Here is a 20412-nt window from a genome sequence, read left to right on the forward strand (position 1 = left end):
AAGACAAGACAAGAATTCCTTGTGAAACTGACCAGTCAGGCCGATAGAACTAGAAACCCTTTCGTCATACCTTATAATTAGTCTCGTACCTTCACGATGATGATTCGGTCGTGTGGAGTCGGCCCTGAGTGCCTGAGGCTGTAATCCACGAATCTTATCGGCGCGGGCGGCGGGGCTATACCCTTTTCGCTCTAGTCAGGCTCAGCCTTATTGCATAAACTATGTTGCCTTTTTTATGCGATGGATAATTGGATATACTCCGCACTAGTAGTGGAGTTTATGCTGATCAAATATGGAGATCCCTCAAGGCTCAAGGTAGGTAGGAAGACACTCTCACGTAGGCCGTCATTCATGAATAGGATTTTTACACAACTGACTTAATATTACATCACCGGAATCTCTCATGGTACTCCACCTCCTCCAACCTGCTCTTGACCTTCTGCAGGACCTTCTCATCATATAGCTCTTCGACGCTCTTTTCGCCGCGGAGGACTTCTCGCTCGTGGCGGGTGGCTTCCTCCTTGGTCATGCACACGAGATCTTTCAGATCAAGCGGTGTGAACTTCTGTCCCTCCTTCTCCCACTCGGGATCAGGCAAGAAACCTCTGGCCGGTCGTTGCCAGGGAACCAGCATCAATCGGTTGGTCAGGCCACTGATCGCGCTTCTGCCTCTCCATATCTCTTCAACAAGGTATGCGATATCGTCCTTGCTGATCGGGATCCGGAGCCCGACAATATTCTCTCCTGCCTCGGCTCTGGCCAGGCGTTCCTGTAGCCCTTGCAGAGACGCCATGATGCTATCGTACAACTTTTCTCTGCCCTTTCCACCGACATTGTAGTCGTTGGGGTAGCCTGCAATATCGCAGATCACATGGTTGGCGACCGTGTAGCCGAATACCGCAGGCATAGTGCCCAGGACTGGCAGGATGCGGACACGGAAGTCAGGCAGTACTCCGAGCTCGCCGACCTGGCCTTTAGCAAACTCTTCCTCGGCAAGTGGAAGAAGACTGGCTTTACCGGGACCGGGCTTCTCTGTCGAGAAGACGACGGGGATTCCGGAATTCACGCCCAGGAGCTTCAGGCGACGACGGGTGCTGCGTGATAGCGGGTCATCCGTGCTCAACGAGATATCACCGACCATGATGCGCGTGGGATCCGACTTGCATCCTGCTCCCATGGCGGAGATCACAGGAATCGAGTTCGCATGGCAGTAGTGCAGCAATTCGACCTTCGAAGTGATGTTGTCGATGCAATCGAGTACGTAGTCTGGCTTCTGGCCCTTGTCGCTGTCATCCCACGACCATGGAGCTAGCAAATCATCGGCGACAGAGCCCCCAAAAAGCTGGTTCCGGCAGTCAAATTTGACCCAGGGGACGATCTGCTCCAGTCGCTTCCGGATACAGTGCACCTTAGGTGTACCGACGTCGGCAAGAGTGGCAACGGCATGTCGGTTCAGGGAGGACAGAGTAACTTGGTCGAAATCAATCAGACGGATTTTGGATACACCGGACCGGGCGAGCGCAGCCACGGCATGCGATCCCACGCCTCCACATCCCACCACGACGATGAAAGACGACCGGAGTTTTGCGAGACCTTCGTCGGTAAGGAAGACACGGTTGCGGGCTAGTTGTTCAAGTATGAGGTCTACAAAGGAATCATAAATGGTCAGCACGGGTTGAGACGCCACCCAAGAGCATTCACGAACTGACTTACCATCGTCATAGTCGCCCTGTTGCGCTCTTCGCGCAAGCGCTGCACTGCGTTCATCTTCTTTACTCAGCTGTGTTGACGAAGCTGCAGTGCCATACTCTGTGAGCTTAAAAGAATATCAGTGATCACAGCCCCAATTATTACTAGACATTGAATCACCTTCTCTGCATGATGTCTCTCGTCGATCGGTGGAATCGAGGCCTTCAGATAGTCCACAGCTTCTTTTCTGCGCAATGCCTGGTAGCCAAGGATCGCGCCTGCAACTGCAGCCCCCGAGATCACCGCAGTGGCAGCGAGCTGCGACTGTTGCGAACCAACATGGCGCTGTAACCAGGAGGACATTTCCAAGTATTCAAGTCTGTAGATTCACTCTGTCGCTTCCGAAGTCGGTCTCAATATGCGACAATGATCAGATAGCTCTAAGCACAATCAAAGTCGGTTAGTCGTGAAGTTCAACGCCCTGGGACACGCTAGAGTCAACAAATGAATGGGAGGAAATCAACATACCATTACGTATCCATTGATATCGCTGCCGATTTTCTCAATGCTTAATGTGGGTACCATGATGTATGATCACGTGAGTTTCACGCCTCGCAGAAGTGAGGCATCGCGCTTCGAGATTCTTCCACTCCTTTCAACCTCGAAAATGTTCCTCTCAATCTGGCTAACAGGTAAGTCGTTGGTCATATGAGAATTCTCCTTCTAAATGAAGTCCCCTAACTGAGTAATGTACAGACTTGAGGGTCCAATTTTCCTAATCTCAATGACGATAAACCAAACACAAGAGCACTCATGACACTTCTGGATCCCAGTCTCGGGGTCCAAAGTAACGGACTTCATCCTTCGGCGCTCGCTCGGCGAATGGAAGAAGACGTTGGCATCAGTTGTGAATGATTGAGACGAACAGAAATCTAAGAGATTGCCGCAATCTAGCATTTTTTTCGTTTCTATTATCAAGCCATACTCCCTCATTAGCGCGGGTACTCTTTCTTGTCGACCTCTCGAAGACATTGTTTCCCTAATGTTGTGGAAGCACAATGATCTCGAAAATTCATCCACTTACGGACAGCTACTCACAGACAGACCTGACAGGATCTCTTCTTAATATACTGATCGCACGCCATTCCATCGTTTGTGGACTCGCCCCCTGAATATTCAACCCCGAGCAGTCACGTTCCAACGCCAGACCCGATGATGACAATTCTGCTCCGAGGTCGATTCGCTCAGTCTGTTTCCCTTGACGAAACGATCGCCGAACATACCAATGAGGAGTTAAAAAAAATAATCTGAAAAAGGTAGTTTTCAATCTAACATGGCTTGCGGAGGACCTCCACTTCTACTCCAGTTACATACCTGTCTTCTCATCTCTCACAGCGTTACTACTGATTGTGTTCGAAAAGACATGAATGTGTACATCTCACACATGGAAATAGCAGCAATTGGTATTCCTTGTTATGATCTCACGTTACTTCTGATCCTATAATCTGCTCTGAAAATGAATCTTGAGCTAGAAGTTCCGGCGAGTATAGCACTGACAAGACAGCCCTTCTCATGTTGGAAGTCCGATAAATTGAATATGAAATCCTATTGTATCCTATTACTTATCGACATGCTTTACCAGAGGCTCTTCCTGCCCGATGACGAGTGAATTCAAAAGCCAAAGTTGTATGGTATCCGGCTCCACACATGTATACACGCTATACATCAGCCTGGAAATTAATGAGAACCTGAGAGCTAATCTGAGGGCACATGGGAAGATCCTCTGATTGTGAAGGCTGGTCTATATTGTACCGAATGCTATACGTCTCTGAGATAGTTTAGTAGGGGGAGAAATTTTCATTTTGGATATGCCGACTCCTATGGTGAATAAAGCTTGTATATCATATCAACACCCAAGTAATAAAAATATAAAACATAAGAAGAAGAAGAAGAAGAAGAACCGCTCAGATGTGCATCATTATTCATTATTAGACTTCGGCAAAATAGATGAGCCTATACACGCGCTATCTCAGCGCAAGAATCTCTTAACGGCACCACCGATGTTCTTCAAGTCCAGTAGGAATGTATCGTGTCCGAATAGAGAAATATCGTCACCAAGCTCAATATGCTCCACATTCTGATTTCCGGCCGCGGCAAGGGTCTCGGCGATTTCGCGCTGCTGCCAGGCAGGGAAGAGGATATCGCTGGCCACGCCCATGACCAGGACAGGGTGGTTCTTCAAAGGCGCGAGTCCGGCAACGAGATCTGCGGGGGGTCCTTCGGGTTGCTCGCCTCCGGCGGCAGATTCGGAGGTGGAAGACTCTGTCGAAGCTTGTTCTTCGTAGGGGGTGTCGGGTAGTGTGAGACTACACGAGGCATCATTATAGCCGATAGCCTTGTCGCCCAGAGCGATGTGGACTTCGAACTCGGCTCTGCGCCGCTTTGTCTCCACTTGCTGTGAGCGGCCGAGGTCGAAAAGGTCCATGGCTTTGGACACGTAGAGCAAACTGTTGGGGTCGTATTCCAAGCAGAACTTCTCGCCCGCGTGGTCGAGGTACGTCTCGATGAGAAAGTCCGGGCACAGCGCTGGCTGCTTGCTAGGGTCGGCGCGCTTCCGTCCGAATCGCTTCTCCCATTCTGGTCCGCTGCGATAGGTGACTGTCGCGATTTCACGGGCGAGTTTCATCCCCGAGTGGGGTGGAATCGAGTCGTAGTAGAATCCGCGGTTCCATTTCGGGTCCATCATGAGCACTTGGCGCTGCGTGTGACGCATGGCGATACTGTACGGATGGCTCCGAGCACACCCACTGATGCTGACGATCTTGCCGACACGGTCGGGGAACAGGACACCCGCAGCCAGACTTTGCATGCCGCCCATGCTCGAGCCGACAGACGCGTATAACTTCTGTATCCCGAGTGAGTCTAGCAGACGAAACTGCGCACGAACCATATCATCCAGTGTAAGAATGGGAAACCGCGTGGCATATCTCTTCCCATCGGAAGGATCGATCGATGAGGGACCCGTGCTGCCGTAACAGCCCCCGATGACATTTGTACAAATGACAAAGTACTTGTCCGTGTTCAACGGTTTCCCTGAGCCGATAAATTTCTCCCACCATCCCGGTTTGGGGTTCGCCGCGGTACTATGCGCATGACTCGAGGCCGACAAACCAGTATGTAGCAAGATCGCGTTGCTCCCATCCGCGTTCAATTGACCCCATGTTTCGTATGCGATATTGAATTCTGGCAACACACCACCCCAATCCAGCAGCAATGGCTCCTCGCAGTGGAAGTTCTCAGTCTGCCCGGTGGTGTATGAGGGTTCTGGGCCGGATTCCAGTGAACGTGCAATTAGCAGCGCCGACTTCGCATCTTGAGCGTCAAGACATGGGAACGAAAGCGCAGGGTTCGATGAATCGCGTGTTGAGGAGAATTCTGCTGTGCCAGTCTGTAACCTCCGCTTGGGGATGGAGTGTAGTTCTCGATACTTCACACTTCCTGGTGAAGATGCATTATTGATATGAAATTGACCGCGTGTAGCGAAGCTTGTTGCAACACTTTCACTTTGTCTCCACATTCCGGCGACTTGGAGACGTCGTGGCGCTGAGCGAACCACACCCTGTAGAGAGCTCATTTTCAGTAGACTCGTGAAGCAAGACAACTACCAGGCGATAGTTGAGCGCTCCAGATGAGATGAGACAGCAGATAAATCAGTGGAGAAATCATTTCAACTTGTTTATACCGACTTTCTTTCCAATTCCGCATTGCGCGAGGGAATAGATGCCTCAGGCTTTCGGCCGACCTCTGGAGTGCTAATGGCGTCATTTTTATGCACCGTGATTGGCTGCAGCTTGATCACCATGAGCATTCTATGATTTGTAATCGGGATTTCCCAAGTCACGAAGATCCAGTATGGAGAACAGATGGACTCTCACCTAGTTATCTTTTGTCTCGTAATCGAGAAGGGATGGGGATTACTTCACATGACATTCATGGAGAGTGCCACGGCAATTGATCACAGAGTATGTACTCTGCATATTTCTCCTGTCTCCACTACTCTACCCTTGTAAGAGTGATCAGGTTCTTCTTTCCAACATCAATCCCGGCGACATGCATGCATCTCTTCCTATCATCTTTCTTCCATCAGGAGCAACAGTCGCTCCTCCGGGAGATATGAGGTTGAAATCTCTAGTCTTGAGTAGAGGTCGAACAGCCCTCTCATAAGGACCCTTCAAAGACATGGAATAGGCGTACTTGATGTCGTAATTGGGCGAAGTGAAGCAATAGGAGGAGAAGAAGAAATAATAATAGCCCTGGTCGGTTCGGATGATATTAGGTGCTTCGACCAAAGGCCCGTCCTCTGCCTCATTCTGAAGAATTTCGACGGGGTCACCAATTGGGGTGATACCGCCATCTGCCAGCTCGTGAAGCATGATAGGCACTTTGACAATCGGCTTCTTGCCGTTGTGGCAATCACCACCATGTCCAATGCTATTGCTATTAGCTTTGTATGTGATGTATAACCTCCCGTCCATATCTCGAAACGGTGACGGATCAATGGCCCCTCCCTGTTCGCGAGGGCACGCGAGCGGCTAATCTATGGGGTGATACAACCCAAGAGGGTCCTGCTTCTCTGAGATTGCAGCGCCAATGCAGCGGTTTCAGTCCTTCAACTTTCCCGAGCAATATAACACGAATATCCCAGCATTCTGCAACAGCATCAGAGTTTTGAGCCCTTGTAGACAAGGGTAGGCTATTGCATACTCGTTGAATGGCATCCGGGGCCCAATGATTGACTCCTGTCTCCCAAGCCGACAACGTCAGCATCGCATCGTAGGCCTCTATTTGCGTCCAATGCTGCAGATTGATCGATGTAGCAACTGGAACATGAGCGACATTCGAATCATTGATAGCTGCATTGGTTCCATAGGAGATTCATGTGCGACTGACCTGGATCAACCCAGGGTCGGGAAAGTTATAAAGGACACGGATGGGTCAGTTTGACTCGTTGTGATAACTCAATTCATCGAAGGAGTTGGAGTGTCGCAGTTTAAGAATCGGGACCGTTATGGCCACGACGATGATCGCTATGGCCAGACACCCTAGGACTCCCAGCAGAGTGGCCTTCTTTCGTGTCAATGGTTGAAAGGCTATCCTCCCCAGCTGCAGCGCAGGCGGATGACTCGATTCGGTTTTTTGAACGACATCAGAGTCTTCCTCCGGCTGTGTTAAACCAGCAGACAGCGTGAAAGGGGCCCTTTTTCTTGTCGTTTGAGGGCAGAAGACCCCCAGTCATTCTTCATAGAGCGAGATTACTCTGCAACCCCTACATCTATATCTTGAACATTGGATGTTAAGGTCGAAGAGGATATAGAAATCATTTCATTCTAGCAACATAAAGCCCAGCCATGGCGTGTTTTGAAAGAGGGATTTGATCAGGGTAGTGATAAACACTGTTGAAAGACAAGCTAAGTATATGACTCCGTCGCACAAGCCAGTGTAGACAGGATATAGATCTAATGTCTGTAAATATTAAATGTATAGCTCTGTTGTTTATATACAACTGAGATGGAAGAGCATACAACTATGCCTATACAGGGATCAAGTGACACAGTTATCCTTACTACGCATCACATCCTTTTCAGGCATTCTTTTGCAAATCAGCCAATATCAAATATAGTAGGAAGTGAGTATATTGTCATCATTGAACCCGATGAAAGAAATCATCCGTGAAGGCCAGATAACGCTGTCAATTGTCCAATTGGACATTAAAGACAAAGGTACTATAGTTGGAGTTCCAACGCTGTACTGCTGTCTATGATGCCACTGATGCTATTTTGAGCTCCCAATAAGATAGTGTGAAAGGGTCTAGATAACATTGTAGCATTCGGGGTGGAAAGCTCCAGGATGGAGACATCTAGGTACCCAAGGTTCAGGACCTCAATAGGGAGTACATAGGGACGGAACAGTATACCGTATTCCAGCAATAGCGGGCAGTTAAACAATCTTCACTCCTGATTATCAACATATCTGACAAGTAACACTCGCCGTAGTAGCAAGACTGATCGGTAGCAACTTTATATGATGCTGTAGGTACGGAAGTACAGCGATTTACCCAAAGTCAATTATCTTCAGGGAATGATCTCTGGCCTCAATTCACCATCGCATTGCTTCTACTGGCCCCGCATTCCAACTGACTGCAACTTAGCTATCGACCTGGGAGCGTTTACCAATCATTTAGGTCCTACTGGCCAAAAGCTACTACTGGCTACTCCTGGGAGTCCTGGGCAGCTGGGCTTCTGGCAGTCAATTAATATCAGCCTATGTGAAACATCCACCTGTGACCTGAGGCATTCCATTTTGACTTGAGCTAAATAAACTTTCCCCTGAGCGTATGCTTCTTCCTTCGTGTGTCCGATGAAACACAGAAGCAAGTCGATCCGAGCGAGATCCTTATTGTTCTCACTCAAGTACTATGTAGTTCATTTCTGTATGGAAAAGATGTCCTCTAACAATATGCATATATATCACTATTGATAATCCACTGCTTTCGTAGTTCGAAACAGTCGAAGAGTGAATCTTCCCGTCTATTCTGTCGCATCTAATTATTGTGTTGATGGTCATCGGTTTGGAGCTATGTCCAATAAAGATCAAAAACACTCTACTACAGACCATGTCACCACGCCGTTAGCTACCAACCAACTAAACACCGGATGCTCTGACGCCAAGTGTCTCCTGCATTTACTACGAGTTTTGAAGCCTAGCTTCGCGTCAATTTGCTCCTGCAATGACGCGGCTCGGATTTTAGTGAGCTAGTTCCCCTCTTGGATATCGCATTCGCATGCAGAACTACTCACTGTGACACCTCCTGCGGATATGTATATCATCCATCGTCCTAACAACAGGTGAAGGTAGAAATAATAGTATAAAGAAAAGTACCTCAATCCTGCTTGAGCTTGAAGTAACCTTCCAGCAGAGTCATGGGGAGTCCAGATCTCAGATAACATAGTGGATCTTGCAACGTTGAAGCGATAACGAGGTTCTCTGGAAGAGCCATCGTGGCCGAAAGCGGCGATCAACGACAGACCACAGGAACAAAATGTGACCTCGTCAATCAGCATCCGCTCTTCAATAATAATGGGAGTTCTTCAAGCCATGATCCTCCCCCTGTCTGGAAATTATTCCCTGTCGATCCAGGGAACCGACAGTCTTGCGCCGCGGGCGAATCATCAGTCTGCTTCCAATTGCGGTGATACCTCCGCCGTACATTAGAAATTTAGATGTCGTACGTCTGTAGCAGGCTTCGTGGTCAGATACGAGCTTATAAGACAGTGACGGCCCCCTGTGAACAAGAAACCTTCTTTTTCATAAGCATCCTCGATCCATTGACTCTAAAATAAAGCAAAATCTTCTTCGTCATCCTTGTTGGCGCATCTACGCGGAACTGGGCGCCACCAGCAGCTAAGGCATTAAGGCTCCACTGCGTTTTCATTTAGTTCAGCGACGTTTCCCAACTTTTTCGACTCTTACTTTACTGAGCTGCATTTTCGGAAACATTGTGAGGCTGCGCCTTTTTCCTTTATTCCAGAAGTATTATATTGTCTGTCTGTCTACGGTACAGGAACTGCCGCTGTATCGGATTCCTCAGAGTGACACAATCTGTTCGGAATTCAGTTCCAAGTCTTCCAGCCGTCTCCGAGAGTACCGACTATTACAATTGTTTGATTGCGCAAAGAGACCTTTACATTTCACAATCTTTTCCAGTACCGGTGCAATTATGTCTGCACTCAGGTAGTCATTGAAGTGAAAACCCAACGATCGAGCATTCCTTCGCACGGCATCTCCATCATTCACCCAGCGTTGGATCATTGATTCCCCCCCAGAGCCCCGCGGAGAAGCTCGTGGCGCCCCCTTAGAGATTCCAGGTGCCAGACGCTAGGCATCACTTCCGCTCGCCAATCAAGTTCTACCGTGCTTCTTCTAGCTATTCTATGCAACAATGCTCACATTTCGAAAATCGTTGATCGCGGCGGTCATCCTAATCACCTTCATCGTTCTCCTCCGGTCCGCGCATTCCGGTCCTTCCACCCATTCCATCGTTCCCAAACCGGACGAAGCGGTCTTCGATGTCAACCAGGCTGTCAGCAACGAGCATTCAACAGAGCAAAAGAAGGAAGCACAGCAGGCGCCACTGAAACCACCCCCAACTGCACCATTGCGTGACCGACTCCGTTATCAATTCCCCTACGATCTGGAAAATAAGTTCCCCGCGTACATCTGGCAGACATGGAAATATACGCCGTCGTCGGTCTGGTTTGGCGAGGATCTCCGCCCCGCGGAAGCAAGTTGGACGACACTGCACCCAGGATTCGTTCACGAGGTGGTGACGGACGAGACTCAGCGCCATCTAATCAAGTACCTTTACGGTTCATTGCCGGAGGTGTTTGAGGCCTACGACTCGATGCCCCTACCTGTCCTGAAAGCGGATTTCTTCCGATACTTGATCCTGCTGGCCCGGGGAGGAATTTACAGCGATATCGATACCTTTGCGCTCAAACCCGCATCCGACTGGTTGCCCTCGGAGCTGGATCTCTCGAAGATCGGCTTCGTCGTGGGCATCGAGGCTGATCCAGATAGGCCTGATTGGCATGATTGGTATTCGCGCCGGATCCAGTTTTGCCAGTGGACCATCCAGGCCAAGGCGGGCCATCCGATCCTCAGCGACATCGTCGCGTACATCACGGAAGAGGCGCTGCGGATGAAGAAAGCGGGTGTTCTCAAGGAGGGCAAGATGGATAAGACCATCGTCGAGTTCACGGGGCCGGCCGCATGGACCGACGCCGTGTTCAGATACTTCAACGATCCTGAATTTTTCAGTATTGAACCCGATTCGACACACAATGTCACATACGAAGATTTTACCAACCAGCAGGGGTTCAGAATGGTTGGTGATGTAGTGGTTCTCCCCATCACCAGCTTCAGCCCCGGTGTCAATCAGATGGGTGCCGGTGATTACGATGATCCCATGGCGTTCGTTAAACATGACTTTAGTGGTAAGCAATCTTCTCGTCCCGCTGAACAGGAGTAGAGATGTCTAATGGTTCTTTTGCAGGATCATGGAAAACAGACCCGTCACTTTGAGAACGGGTTGCAGGGCATACTATGCCAACAATCACCACATATTCTGCCCGAAGCAGGCCAATACAAATATTAGGCAATGGGGACAAAGCCTTCCGACGATAAACTTCCAGAATAAACTGGGGTTTGTGGTACCAAGTTGGAACCTGTCTGAGGCCCTCCAAAAGTCGTCCCATTAGAAAGGCGCCCCAACACCTATACACGTGCCAGAGAGCACCTTTTTGATTGCACCGGGGCAAAGCCTACAGAAGTCTCTTAATAGCCAAGAGGATGGCTCATTAACATTACTATATGCCTCACCCCTCCTTATGCATTACTTGTCACATTACAGCATCAGCATGTGCTTACTGCTCCTGAACGTTACCAGGAGGTCACCATCATATCAGTGGACTGCTTGAGGACATGACAAGGTCGAGGGCGGAAATATTCCGTGACACCAACACTTTTGATGATCTCACTGCATTCCATCAGTCATCGCTGTATAGAACGAGCACCATCTGTTCATTTCTGAATCTAGCATATACTCTATATTCCCGTCAAACTGACTGATACATATAAATCATCAACTGTGAAATCAATATTTCAAGCACTTCCTTAAGACAGATAGCACCGTGGTATCAATGTTACCTAGATACTACTGTCATGGAAAATCTCATCGTCCCAGAACCTTGGGTAGATCAGAACGAAGGTTGTCGAAGGCCAAGTTTGATTTCAACCAAACGAGCATGGTTTACGAAAGAGAAAGACACCGGCACCGTATAGGAAGCCTGAAGATTGAACACTTGCAGATTGAATTATATATTAAGAGCCGACCGAAAGCAGGTGAAGGGGAGAAAAGAGGACGCCACGCCACCATCCAAAAGAAGCTCATTCTTGTATACCAAAATCACCACCACTGTTGGTGACTAGGTAGCCTTTCAAAAGACACAGAAGACACAAGATGTAAGCTAGCTTTACTATATAGAAAAAACCAAATGGTGGGGCCAGGATTCCTTCTTTCAAAACGATAATACAGGGGGAGGGTCTCATCACATCGTGGCGGGGTTTCCATATCAGCATAGACTTTCATGACAAAATAAAATATTTACAGCGAGTATTGTTGGCTGCTGATAGTTGTGTTGCGAATCTAGAAATCGCTGAACAGAGGTTCGTATTTCTTCTTCAGGTCGTCGGTGTAGATGGCCTGACCCCTTACGTCTGGGTCAGGATAATCCTCAAAGTTCCCGGTGTCGGCAGGATGGTCAACCCTGGGGATGATGGGGCCTTTGATCCGGCGGTAGTACAAATCATCCCAGTTGATGCCTTCGAAGAAAGGGTGCGCTTTGACTCGGGCTGAACCGCCTGATATATGACCGAGTCGCTCGCTCGGGTTGGTCTTGCAGAGTAGCGAGATGATATTCTGCGCCGCGGGAGACACATTCGGGGGGAAACGCAAGCGGCCCTCCACAATCTGCTCGTATATGCGCATCGGGTTTGGGTCCCAGAATGGAGGCTGCCCTACCAAGAATTCATAGATGAGGATGCCCAGTGCCCACCAGTCGACCGCGAGACCATGTCCGCTGTTCTGAATCACCTCGGGCGCAAGATACTCGGGGGTGCCGCATAATGTGTATGTCTCGCGGTCCCCTATTTGCTTCGCAAAGCCAAAGTCGACTAATTTGATATGTCCGTCAGCGTCTAAGAGGATGTTTTCTGGCTTCAGATCACGATAGACGACGCCCTCGACATCATGGAGGAACTCTATCGTGAGGGTGATTTCGGCGGCATAGAATTTGGAAGTATTCTCATTGAACCGCCGCGCACGCCGAAGATAGCTGAAGATCTCACCACCAGGGCAGTATTCCAGCTAGGTAAAGGTCAGATTCTTCATACGATCGGGAAGCTGGTTCCTGACGAGGTGCGATGGCGTGCATACCAGCATATATAAGCTTTGATCGTCCGAGAATGTCGCTAACAGAGTTGTGACGAAGGGATATCCGGCGACGGCCGCAAGTGTCTTTCGCTCATTGCGCACATGTTCCACCTGTTTCAGCTTGATGACTGTGTCCTCCCCCAAGCAGCCCACGAGTCAGCCCAGGCCCTGGTGACCAGATATATCGACGCCCGTCCTCACCGTCTGCCTTCCGTAATACTTTCAGCGCGTAGACATTTCCCTTTCGAAGCGATTCGTCTTTGAATTGCGCCAGCCACACCCGGGCAAAGGTACCTGCGGGGATCCCCAACGAGTCAACACCACAATTCCCAGTACCTAGCCAGTAATGAAGACATACCAGTGCCGAGCGTTTTCAGCAGTACAAAGTCACTGAGACGCAATGTGTGGCAGGATATTCCTAGCTGCTTCTCTTCCGGGCGTTCTTTGATAACAAATGGATTGAAGGATCGCTGGTGAGGCGGTCGGACGGACGCCACAATGTGCTTTTCTTTTTCGTGGGCTTTATCTGAAGGAGAATCGACCTTCCCGGGTGTAGTCGACGAGCTCTGAGTCTCTCTATGTGTCGAAGGTTCGACCTTTCCTGTAGCCATTGCGATGGCAAGAGATCATGTCTCGACGACAGCGGTAGGTAGATATGGGAGAAAGAGTGCCGAAGTATCAAACGACAAGGTTGTTTAAGTTGTAATTTCAAGTACTACTCAAACGTGGGAAGGAAAACAGACAATTGGAACATGGAGAGGAGCTGCAGAAACTACTTCAGAAGCAAAGAAAACAGTGACCAATGCTCCATGTGAAATGGAGAGAGCTTTGCTGAGGTTCGTTTTTTCTGCCCGCGAGTTGCCATGGTCCATGGCGGCGTTACGGAGACTCTGACGTTACCGACTGGCGGGGCAAGCCTGTCAACAACTCGGCATGCACCACTAGCGTAGTCGGCCGTAAGCCGGTCTTAGTAGATTGCTAGGTTAAAGGAATGACTTTGATAGGTGCTATTTCGAGAGCCTGGGTTGCTGGGAGCTTTCCGTAGCTAATGCAGATTGCAGAATAACAAGATTGGCTCATCTAGGATCTTTATTTCCAGGCCTTTGTTGGGCAGAATACTAGTACAAGAAGACCAAGGCCATGTCTCCAGATCACACCAAATGCAAGACTATCTTCTCACCGGGGAGAAGAACACTCGTCGCTCCCTCAAAGGAGTCTCGAGAAGTCCACGATTGTGACCTGCGGATATAAAGTGGCAAGAGTCGCTGAAATGATGTATGTCGTGGATCAAACAATGTCGAGTACAGCTGAGAAAGTTTATTTACTCTTCGAGTTGAGGATGAGACCAACAATTAGACTGGCAGACGTTAGCAACGACAGGTTCTCGATGTGACTCTTGCACAAACATACCCGTAAAGACCAAGTACTTCGCCGAAGATCAGAATAAGGATCATTCCTACATAGACCCGGGATTGTTGCATGTAAGCACGTACGCCCTTTTAGAAAGCCTATCAGTAAAACTTTCATATAGATAACCATTGTTTTGAAACCGCTTACCGCATCACCGACAATTCCAATTGTGTAACCGGCTGCCAGGCCCGCGAGGCCAACCGATAACCCCGAAGCAAGGTGCATGAAGCCTCTGCAATAGAAAATCAATAAGCAAGGTCATGCTGGCTGTAGTGAGCTTGACGAGAGAGGAACCTACGTATACAAGCTCATGTTTTGTGTCGGAGGGGGTGCCATATCTCCCGCAATGAGCACCGCAATGACAAGACCGTACACTGCGATGATACCCGACATGACGACTGGAATCAAGGACTATACAGCAGTTAGTTATCCTTCTTGTGTTTTGCTCAGCGATCGTCGTGCACGTCGGTCCTACCTTCATGATCAAATCCGGTCGAAAGGTTCCTACACCGGAGATACCGATGCCTGACTTTGCTGTTCCATACGCCGCACCCAACGCTGTGACAATGTGAGCTTTTTATGATATGATTGTTGGCATCGTAAACAGTTGAATGCTGGACGTACATCCGAAGATCATCTTTGAGGTGTTGTTAGTGTTCCGTCAGGACTTAGCTCGGGGATAGAGGGACTCACTGCAGATGCTATTCCAGCCTTAAAACAGTCAGTAAATCTGAATACTGCGCTTGGAAGACCACGGAGCTTCGGGCAAATCACTTACAAAGGAGAAGAAGGGCGCGAATTTGGGAGCCAGCTCGCTTTCCGCCATGTTGAGTGTATGATGACAGATAGAGAGCAAATGGGGCGGCGGATTACAAAAAATCGGTAAGAGAAAACCTGAGAGGTAATCTCGTCGGCAGTATACTCGAAAAGGTTAAAGAATCAAGGAGATGCGAGCCTCAAAAGAGTGTAGATGGAGTGATCGTAGCTATCCACCCGATAGATAGCTGGGGTTGACCAAGTTGCTCGCGCGGACCACCGTAGTACATAATCATATCGCCGCAGAGAGAGCGAGCTTAGCCAATCCGGGTAAAGGCTGACATGTGCCTGTTCCTCAACCCAACTAACATTGAAACCCCCCGTGCTTTTCCATCATCTCTTGGACTGTCTGTTCTTCCCCCCATCAGCTCCAGCTTGCGTACGGAGGAGTATCTATCTAGGCTCTTATTGTTAGTAGTCACTACTGGTTGGCCACGGTAGACGCCACAACCGACATTTCCCCCTATTCTTTTCTTTTTTCCCAATACCATCAAGTCACTTAGCCACTCCTCTCTTGTTATCCCCACCCCCTCCGGTTTCTGGTCTGGCATTCCATCTTTGCCTCCACCACCAGAGTCTGCTCATATCGACCCCCAACTGGCTCAAGAGAGGATGCTGAGGTTATGAATAGCGGGGGCTTTGGCTTGCGATTGCGCTCAAGGCTCCTAGCGCATTTAAATCGTTTAAACACAACGCAATCCTGCGGTTTCTTCTTGGCTTGAGTCCGCTGCAGGGTCAACACCCGGTCGAGGAATGATATTTGGAAGGACTTTCGTTTCCTGACTCCCATTACCACTCCTATTGTTGACCATTATTTTCACTGCTTCTTGCTGTTTGCCCTTAAACCCGCCACTTGTGGAGTAATATTCGATTCCAATTCTCGTTCCCCACGACTTTAGACGACCTCCTCGCGACGCTTTTGCACGACTTTCTACGATTCAATCTCCGTTACATTCGCACTGAGAATAATCCAACCATACAAAGCTGAGTGTGCGAGCGGCTGTCGTCTACAACCACGCAGATTGATCGAGGCAAAGATAGATCGTTGAAAGGGATAAGATGGCCGACCTAGGAGGCCAACAGGGCCGGAATTACCGGCCTTACGGCCATGCCTCCTCTTTCCAGCGCGATGCTGCATTTTCCGAGATTTTTGGTGGTGCTCCGCCACCTGGACGCTCTCAAACAATGACCTCGCAGACAGCTCAATTTTCTCAGGATCGCGCCCACACAATGTCCTCGCATGTGCCGCACCCTCATATGCAAAGACCTCCGCCGCAGCCGGCACGCCAAGCGCCCAATGGCTACCCACCTTCAGCTCCAAATGGGCAATACCAAGCATATCCTGGAGGCTCAGCTGTGCCTCCCCAACATCCTTCTCAGAACCCGCCTCGACCATATCCTGGGCGTTACGTCTATCCCCAACCTCAGCGACTGGATTCCAGACCAAGTGCCGGCCCGCAATACCCTGATCCAAAGGGATATGGCCGGCCGATGCCTCCCCCCGCCTTGAATTCCGATGCTTTTAGATCACGGTCAATGGCGCGAATGGGTGGCCCTCCAGTGTATCAGCAGCCACCGCCGAGCAGCTTCAACCACACTTCTGCGACTGCTTTCCGCCAGCAGCCCTATAGTCCAGCGAATCCTGTTACAGACCAGGGTCGTGTCGTGCCGTTGAGGCACGGGAATGAACGCGCCATGTCGCTGACTTCCTACTCTACAGACCGTGATCACTCCCATACCACGAGCACGGGCAGGGTGATTCCTACAAGGAGACAGCCATCTGGACCAAGTCAATCTCCGGTGAATAATTTCGACCCCGAACCCGTGGACGCTCACAACGTGAATGGTAGATCGCGGCCTCCTAGTGATGGATCGACCAATTCGCGTTCGATGTCGATGGCGTCAACTGTTGTACCGGACCGAGCTATGAGCATGCAAAGTCAATTGACGCAGAAGCCTAGTCAGACTGGCACACTTGTCCCGAGCAATTCGCGTCGAAGCAAAGTGCCCCTGGTGTATCCCGCTCTACTATCACGAGTGGCGGATGTTTTCCGTGAGAGGATTCCGCTTGGTGAACGACAGAAGAACGGCTTATCTTATCAAAATGCATTTTCTGGTGCGGAGGCAGTCGATTTGATCGCACACATTATCAAGACAAACGATCGGAATCTGGCTCTTCTATTAGGAAGGGCGCTCGACGCGCAAAAGTTTTTCCATGACGTGACATATGACCATCGTTTACGAGATGCCCCTGGTGAGATTTATCAGTTCAAGGAGACAATGGGTGAAGAAACCCCTAGCTCAGAGGTCAACGGAGTTTTCACGCTTTTGACGGAATGTTACTCGCCTACATGTACGCGCGATAGTCTATGCTATTCCATCGCTTGCCCCAGACGGTTGGAACAGCAAGCACGATTGAATCTGAAGCCGCAACCTGGATTACGGTCGTCCACATCTAAAGGTAGCCTTCATGGCGATGAGGATAACGACAATCAAAAACTCTGGATCAATATGGTTCCCAAGGAGATTTCTGATGCCATTGATGATCGTGAAAAGAAACGCCAGGAAATTATATTCGAGATTATGTACACGGAACGCGACTTCGTCAAGGATTTGGAGTACCTTCGAGATTTCTGGATGAGACCCTTACGCTCAGCAGGCAATGCGAACATGTCCCCCATTCCAGAACATCGGCGAGAGAAGTTCATCCGCACGGTATTTGGAAACTGCTTGGAAGTTCTGAAAGTCAACGGCGCTTTATGTGAAGCGCTCAATTCCAGACAGAAGGAGAGCCACGTAGTGAAGACTGTTGGTGATATCTTCCTGCAGCATGTCCCGAACTTTGACCCCTTCATCAAATACGGTGCCAACCAGCTTTATGGAAAATATGAGTTTGAGAAGGAGAAGGCTTCCAACCCCGCTTTTGCCAGATTCGTCGAAGAAACAGAACGATTGAAGGAATCGCGTAAGCTGGAGCTGAATGGATACTTAACCAAGCCTACGACACGTCTCGCTCGGTATCCATTGCTTCTTGAACAAGTCTTGAAGAATACGAGCGACGACAATATGGATAAAGAAGACATCCCCAAGGCCGTCAAACTCATTAAAGACTTCTTGTCTCGCGTCAATACTGAGAGTGGAAGGGCTGAGAATCACTTCAATCTCGTGCAGCTGAACTCTGCTCTCAAGTTCAACCCTGGGGACTACGTCGATCTGAAACTGACAGAAGAAAACCGCCAGATGCTTACGAAAATGGCGTTCAGGAAAGCTCCGACAGATAGCTCCGAAGTGACCGCGTATCTTTTTGACCATGCGGTCTTACTTGTGAGAATCAAAGTCGTCAACAAGCGGGAGGAATATCGTGTTTATCGAAAACCCATCCCCCTTGAACTTTTGGTCATTGCTCAGATGGATGAAGTGATTCCAAGAGTTGGCATTGCCAAGAGACCCTCATCAAGTCTACTTTCCAATAAGCCTGTGGTCAATCCGCCCAGCACAAAGGACGGCCTTCCAATCACCTTCAGGCATCTTGGCAAGGGTGGCTATGAGCAAACACTCTATGCCACATCGCCAACGCAACGAAGGAAGTTCATTGAGATGGTAGAGGAACAGCAGAGGAAGCTTAGAGAGCGGAACAGCAACTTTTACAACAAGAACGTTCTATGTTCCAATTTCTTCACGTCGATGAACCGTGTGAACTGCCTTGTTCCTGTCGGTATGTCATTGCATCGATCCTCTCTCTTTTCTTATTTGTGTCAGTACGCTAACATTTTCCAAAGATGGAGGTAGGAAATTGGTATACGGCACTGACAGTGGTATCTTCATATCGGAGCGTTGGCCTAAGGATAAGTCTGCCAAGCCGCGACGTGTACTTGATGCCAGTCAGGTGACTCAAATCGATACTTTGGAAGAGTACCAATTGCTTCTTGTTCTGTCGAACAAGACCTTATCGTCCTATCCGATGGAGGCACTTGAGCTTGGAGAAGGTCAAAACTCGATGGCCAAACGGCCGAAGAAGATCCAGGGTCACGCCAATTTCTTCAAGGCAGGGATTGGACTGGGACGCCATCTGGTGTGTTCTGTCAAGACATCTGCTCTATCCTCAACAATCAAGGTCTATGAGCCTATGGACAATCTAGCGAAAGGGAAGAAGAAGTCCGCCGTTAGCAAGATGTTCCAGGGTGGCCAGGACACGCTCAAACCTTTCAAGGTTCGTATTGTTCACCAATCGCTCATGATTCAATTAATCTAATCGTCCTGTCTAGGAATATTACATTCCTGCGGAATCATCGTCCATTCATTTCCTTCGCTCGACTCTTTGCGTTGGCTGTGCCCGTGGCTTCGAGGTCGTTAGCCTTGAGACCACTGAGACGCAGTCTCTCCTGGACCAGGCAGATACCTCGCTTGATTTTGTTCAACGCAAGGAAAATGTGAAGCCCATTCACATCGAGCGAATGAACGGAGAATTCCTGCTCAATTACAGCGACTTCTCCTTCTTTGTCAACCGAAACGGGTGGCGCGCTCGTCCTGACTGGAAGATCTCATGGGAGGGCAATCCTAATGCATTTGCATTGTCATATCCGTACATTCTTGCCTTTGAGCCGAATTTTATCGAGATTAGACACATTGAGACCAGTGAGCTAATTCATATCATGACCGGGAAGAATATTCGCATGTTACACTCCTCCACAAGAGAGGTATGTCTGGAACCTCCACAAACATTGACTGATCACATGGATTGACTAACTATGATGCTAGATTCTGTACGCCTACGAAGATGAAGGAGGCGAGGATGTTGTGGCCAGTCTGGATTTCTGGAACAAGCCACAGCAACACTGAGCCACCTGACAGGCTTTGTGTACAACAAAAGAAAGCAATCGTTCTCTTTTTGATGGCATCCTTTTTTGTCTCTTTAGTAGAACTGCTTTCTTCCCCACACGGCATCGGCCATTACTTTCCGTCAGCTGTTAGCTCTTGAATCATTCAAACAACTTCTTCAATACTTTTTTTCCCGTCCATGTTGTTGATTTGATTTCCAAATCTGTGTCAGATCAGCAGCATTTGCCTCCTTCTCCCTCTGTACAATGAAGCGCAAATACCACTTGATTTTGTTCTGCTCCCGTTCACTTGATCACCCCCGCTGTCTGTTTGGTCATTATTCTTCGTTTTCCCCCTATACTTCTTTTATTTTCCTTCGCCTCTTTTTGTTTTCTCTTCATTCTTCTTCTTCCTCCTTTTGCTACATATAATCCCTTCCGCTTGCTTTCTGCTTCCGGTTGTCTCCTCACAAGTCGCAACCTGCCTACATGTCATGTCCCAAGTATTTCAGCTCAAATTACCCCCAGTAGGGAGAGCTGGCGCTGATTCCCCCAATCTACTCGATCTTATGGACTTTCTGGTTTTCCCGCGCGCAGAGATGATCCAAGTAAACCTCTAGATTTTCCAAA

General features: G+C 49.1%; 6 protein-coding genes and 1 pseudogene across 6 annotated transcripts, besides 1 other annotated feature; 2 read left to right on the plus strand and 5 right to left on the minus strand.

Annotated features, from left to right (window-relative positions):
* Positions 1-388: 388 nt before the first annotated feature.
* Positions 389-2052, minus strand: ACLA_011920 (tRNA threonylcarbamoyladenosine dehydratase; the record flags this gene model as incomplete). Its single annotated transcript, XM_001274190.1, has 3 exons — positions 389-1644; positions 1714-1816; positions 1870-2052. The coding sequence occupies 3 exons, from the start codon at positions 2050-2052 to the stop codon at positions 389-391; spliced, it is 1542 nt and encodes a 513-aa protein (XP_001274191.1).
* A 1574-nt stretch (positions 2053-3626) lies between these two features.
* Positions 3627-3649: a microsatellite.
* A 69-nt stretch (positions 3650-3718) lies between these two features.
* On the minus strand, positions 3719-5323 carry ACLA_011930 (homoserine O-acetyltransferase family protein; the record flags this gene model as incomplete). The annotated part of the gene is made up of 1 exon (XM_001274191.1): positions 3719-5323. One exon carries the CDS (start codon positions 5321-5323, stop codon positions 3719-3721), a length of 1605 nt encoding a protein of 534 aa, XP_001274192.1.
* Positions 5324-5746: 423 nt separating this feature from the next.
* ACLA_011940 lies at positions 5747-6985 on the minus strand (annotated as a pseudogene).
* Positions 6986-9688: 2703 nt separating this feature from the next.
* On the plus strand, positions 9689-10830 carry ACLA_011950 (glycosyltransferase family 32 protein; the record flags this gene model as incomplete). The annotated part of the gene is made up of 2 exons (XM_001274192.1): positions 9689-10742; positions 10802-10830. 2 exons carry the CDS (start codon positions 9689-9691, stop codon positions 10828-10830), a joined length of 1083 nt encoding a protein of 360 aa, XP_001274193.1.
* Positions 10831-11953: 1123 nt separating this feature from the next.
* ACLA_011960 (cAMP-dependent protein kinase) lies at positions 11954-13350 on the minus strand (the record flags this gene model as incomplete). The annotated part of the gene is made up of 4 exons (XM_001274193.1): positions 11954-12673; positions 12743-12867; positions 12941-13033; positions 13098-13350. The coding sequence occupies 4 exons, from the start codon at positions 13348-13350 to the stop codon at positions 11954-11956; spliced, it is 1191 nt and encodes a 396-aa protein (XP_001274194.1).
* A 706-nt stretch (positions 13351-14056) lies between these two features.
* On the minus strand, positions 14057-14975 carry ACLA_011970 (V-type proton ATPase proteolipid subunit; the record flags this gene model as incomplete). Its single annotated transcript, XM_001274194.1, has 8 exons — positions 14057-14096; positions 14150-14235; positions 14297-14381; positions 14448-14560; positions 14625-14707; positions 14774-14786; positions 14843-14860; positions 14928-14975. The coding sequence occupies 8 exons, from the start codon at positions 14973-14975 to the stop codon at positions 14057-14059; spliced, it is 486 nt and encodes a 161-aa protein (XP_001274195.1).
* A 1049-nt stretch (positions 14976-16024) lies between these two features.
* On the plus strand, positions 16025-19804 carry rom2 (putative Rho guanyl nucleotide exchange factor (Rom2); the record flags this gene model as incomplete). The annotated part of the gene is made up of 4 exons (XM_001274195.1): positions 16025-18680; positions 18745-19175; positions 19231-19662; positions 19724-19804. 4 exons carry the CDS (start codon positions 16025-16027, stop codon positions 19802-19804), a joined length of 3600 nt encoding a protein of 1199 aa, XP_001274196.1.
* Positions 19805-20412: the final 608 nt, after the last annotated feature.

Source organism: Aspergillus clavatus, genomic scaffold (assembly GCF_000002715.2).
Source record: "Aspergillus clavatus NRRL 1 1099423829795 genomic scaffold, whole genome shotgun sequence".
NCBI classification, from domain to species: Eukaryota; Fungi; Ascomycota; class Eurotiomycetes; order Eurotiales; family Aspergillaceae; genus Aspergillus; species Aspergillus clavatus.